This window comes from Cyprinus carpio, unplaced genomic scaffold (genome assembly GCF_018340385.1).
Source record: "Cyprinus carpio isolate SPL01 unplaced genomic scaffold, ASM1834038v1 S000006497, whole genome shotgun sequence".
Taxonomy (NCBI): Eukaryota; Metazoa; Chordata; class Actinopteri; order Cypriniformes; family Cyprinidae; genus Cyprinus; species Cyprinus carpio.
The window spans coordinates 673,508-677,009 of NW_024879169.1; the positions used below are offsets into that span (position 1 = coordinate 673,508).

General features: G+C 35.9%; 1 protein-coding gene across 1 annotated transcript; it reads left to right on the top strand.

Annotated features, from left to right (window-relative positions):
• Positions 1–1,136: 1,136 nt before the first annotated feature.
• LOC122143748 (transcription initiation factor TFIID subunit 6-like) lies at positions 1,137–3,168 on the top strand. Its single transcript, XM_042754346.1, has 4 exons — positions 1,137–1,288; positions 1,637–1,819; positions 1,962–2,036; positions 2,923–3,168. Exons 1-4 carry the CDS (start codon positions 1,235–1,237, stop codon positions 3,151–3,153), a joined length of 543 nt encoding a protein of 180 aa, XP_042610280.1. The 5' UTR covers positions 1,137–1,234; the 3' UTR covers positions 3,154–3,168.
• The last annotated feature ends 334 nt before the right edge of the window (positions 3,169–3,502 follow it).

Here is a 3,502-nt window from a genome sequence, read left to right on the forward strand (position 1 = left end):
TTGGTACATGTTACATTAGGATTTAGTGGTTTTAAAAAAAATAGAAGGTGACCAATTACCAGTAGAGCCCAACAGGCACCATTACAGTTTCCATTAAAACCATTACAAATTATGTGATCCTTTCTTTTTTTTTTTAACAGAGGATATTGTATAAACTAAAATACTTGAAATCTACATAAAAACAGCCGAATGCAAAATGTAAATGAGAATGATAAACACAAACCTAGAATCCAGAAACCTCTCTCTCTCTCTCTCTCTCTGTGTGTGTGTCATGTTAGTCAGACTAATAACCTTATAGGCTATTTACTCTATTTTCTAACTCAATAGCTCTCAAATGTAACCCGTTGTAAAAATGCTGCTGTCACTTTATGAATGAATGGAATATTCATGCAAGACATTGTGGAGTGATAAATAGCAGTGGACGTTCGGACCTGGGATTTTACTATAGTGCTATAGGCTACATGCTGTATATAGTGAGAGAGGCTGGCAAAGGTTACCTGATGAAATGGTTCGCTTTTTTTCATTTTAGCTTCTCCCAACCACCTTATCTTTTCCTCATTTGCTTGGCGTCACAAGCCCATCTCCTTCGCATCAGTTATGATTTCTTATCAGCAAAAATGGATTGCATTAGCGCCCCCTTTTGTCGGCCGTCAACGTCACTTTATCTGACACTTTCTTTGATGATGAAGCAGCCAGGCAGAACGTCCAGATGGCCAGTCCGCCCCTGATGTCACATACGGATGTCGCTCCTAAAACTTTGTAGCGTCTGTGTGACTTTCAATCCTCTTAGCAGCATGAAAAAACCTTTTAGTGAAATTGTTAATAACTATATATAGAAAGCACAGGAAGAGTGCTCCTTCTATAATCACTAAAAAGCTGTCACTCACTTCACTTCATCACAATCTTTTTCTGATGGCTGCAAATTTCTGCTGCACTCTTACAAAAAATTCTCGTATAATCAATGAAGTTAAATAGTCAAGTCAAGTCACCTTTATTTGTATAGCGCTTTATACAAACTGGTTGTGAATACACAATGAATCTCTTATTTACATTCTATCTACACTTAATTTAACCAATGTGCGAATGCTCTCTTGCTTTCATTGAGGGTGCAACCCGTAGAACCGAGCCTGTGTTAGTTCCTCTATATTATTGTAACAAGAATAAGTGTTATCTCTTTCTCTTTCAGGTCCGTGTAAATGTTGTTCAAAATAACCTGGCTCTGCTGATATACTTGATGAGGATGGTGAAGGCTTTAATGGACAATCCAACTCTATATTTAGAGAAATATGTGAGCTAATCACACACTACATACTATTAATAACATGCACTTTATTTACATCTCTTATGAATATAAAATAAAATATTTTACCTTTTTGATTAGATTATCAAAATCATGTTCTCACTCACTCTGACCTTTAGAATTAAGACCCTTGATTTGTTTTGCTGCTGTACCTTTAAAAGTTCTGTGTACACATGCTGTTATTATAGACTCTTCTTTGCATATAAAACAAGCTGTTTTTTGAGATTACAGTAAATTTTTTATTTTTTATTTTTTTGACTGGAGAAGGACATTTTGAGTTCTTAAACTTGATTCTAGGAAAATGATATGTTAATATAACTACTTTCACTCTTGCAGCTCCATGAGTTGATCCCAGCGGTGGTGACGTGTATTGTCAGTAAGCAGCTGTGTCTGAGGCCTGACGTGGACAATCACTGGGCTCTGCGAGACTTTGCTGCCCGGCTGATGGCTCAGAGCTGCAAGACGTTCAGCACAACAACCAACAACATCCAGTCACGTATCACCAAGACGTTTACTAAGGTAGTAGACACCGTGCTCATTGTGTGTTTACAAACAAATAAGTCAAACAAATATACCTGATAAGCCAATGCACCGGACGTGGTCTAAAAAGCTTGAAGTACCCATCATTATTGTTTTTATTTTATTTTTTTTCAATTGTCAGGCATTGTTGGATGATAAAACTCAGTGGACAACTCGTTATGGCTGCATTGCTGGACTTGCTGAACTTGGGCATGACGTGAGTCTCCTTCATTTACTGTCAACTAAAACTGTATTTAATGCTTTGCACATAAAGCACTTTTATAGTTAGACTTAAAAAAAAAAAAATAATGATGATATATATATATATATATATATATATATATATAATATATATATATATATTTCGGTGCCGTTTGTCTTAGGGTCTTGAATGTTAATTGATCAGCATACTAGGGCCAATATACAATTAAAGGGCATGTGATAAAATTTATGTCAGTAACATGCTCTGGACATTTTCACTCGGTATCCACCTTATTTTTCAATACTGAAGTAAGCTGTTTTCTGTAAATGTGTGAGACTTCTTGGTGCATTAGCTGCTGTAGGGAAATAACAAAAGAAAAATAACAACGTGCAGTAAACGGTAAAACTGTTTTCCCTACAAACCTGTTTGTTCATAATTAAGATAATACATTAAAATAATATGGTAAGACACACCAATTTGAAATATCAAGCAACAAAATAAGCTGTTTTGTACAGCTAAATACAGCTGGAAGCGGAATGACACCGGAAGCCAGACCATAAAATTTACGGGAAAAATAAGTTGTATAGATTAATCTAACAGCCTACCACACAGCAGAAATAAACACAGCCAGTCAGTGCACATCACTATTATGTATGCATGTTCTGCTACACAAACTCAAACACACATGATGCTTGCAGTGTTTTGTAATTCATACAGTTCTGTTGTGCAGTCTTATTTGACAAATGGCACTGTTAGGCTATGCATTTTGCCTAACAGTGCCACTGTATATTGTACAGCATTCTCGTGTACCGTATTGGTTTTTCAAAAGCTTGTTTGTATCATTCCAGTGTGCTGATCATTCACTGAGAGTAAACCGTAAATCATTTTAATTTCCATGTAGGTGATAAAGACATTGATCATCCCTCGGCTATCTGTAGAGGGTGCTCGTATTAAAGCTGTGATGGATGGGCCAGTGGTGTCCAACATTGATAAGATCGGAGCTGATCACGTCCAGAGTCTGTTACTGGTAAGTACCTCACAACAACACAAGTCAGTCATTCAAATGAGCAGTAGTTTTAATTATGTCGCTGTCATATTTGTTAGGGGCTGTAGCCCCTATTGCATCTGTTAGTTTACTTTATTATTATTAATAATAACTATTGTAATTGTTATTAGTTTACTTTATTATTATTATTATTATTATTATTATTATTATTATTATTATTATTATTCCTAAATGGTGGTGTATGGGAGCCCTATGAATGGAACATAGGAAAGTGATGAAAATTGGCACACTTGTAGTGATGGTCATGAATAATCATCAGACTAACTTTGGGGTCTCAAGGACCAACCCTATAGCGCCACCAGTATTTCGAAAATTCAACATTGAAATGATGATATCTCTTGAACCCCTTATTGTAGAAAAATGAAACTTAGTACACACGATTCCTCTCTTCATGTTGAACACATTCAGTAGCTTA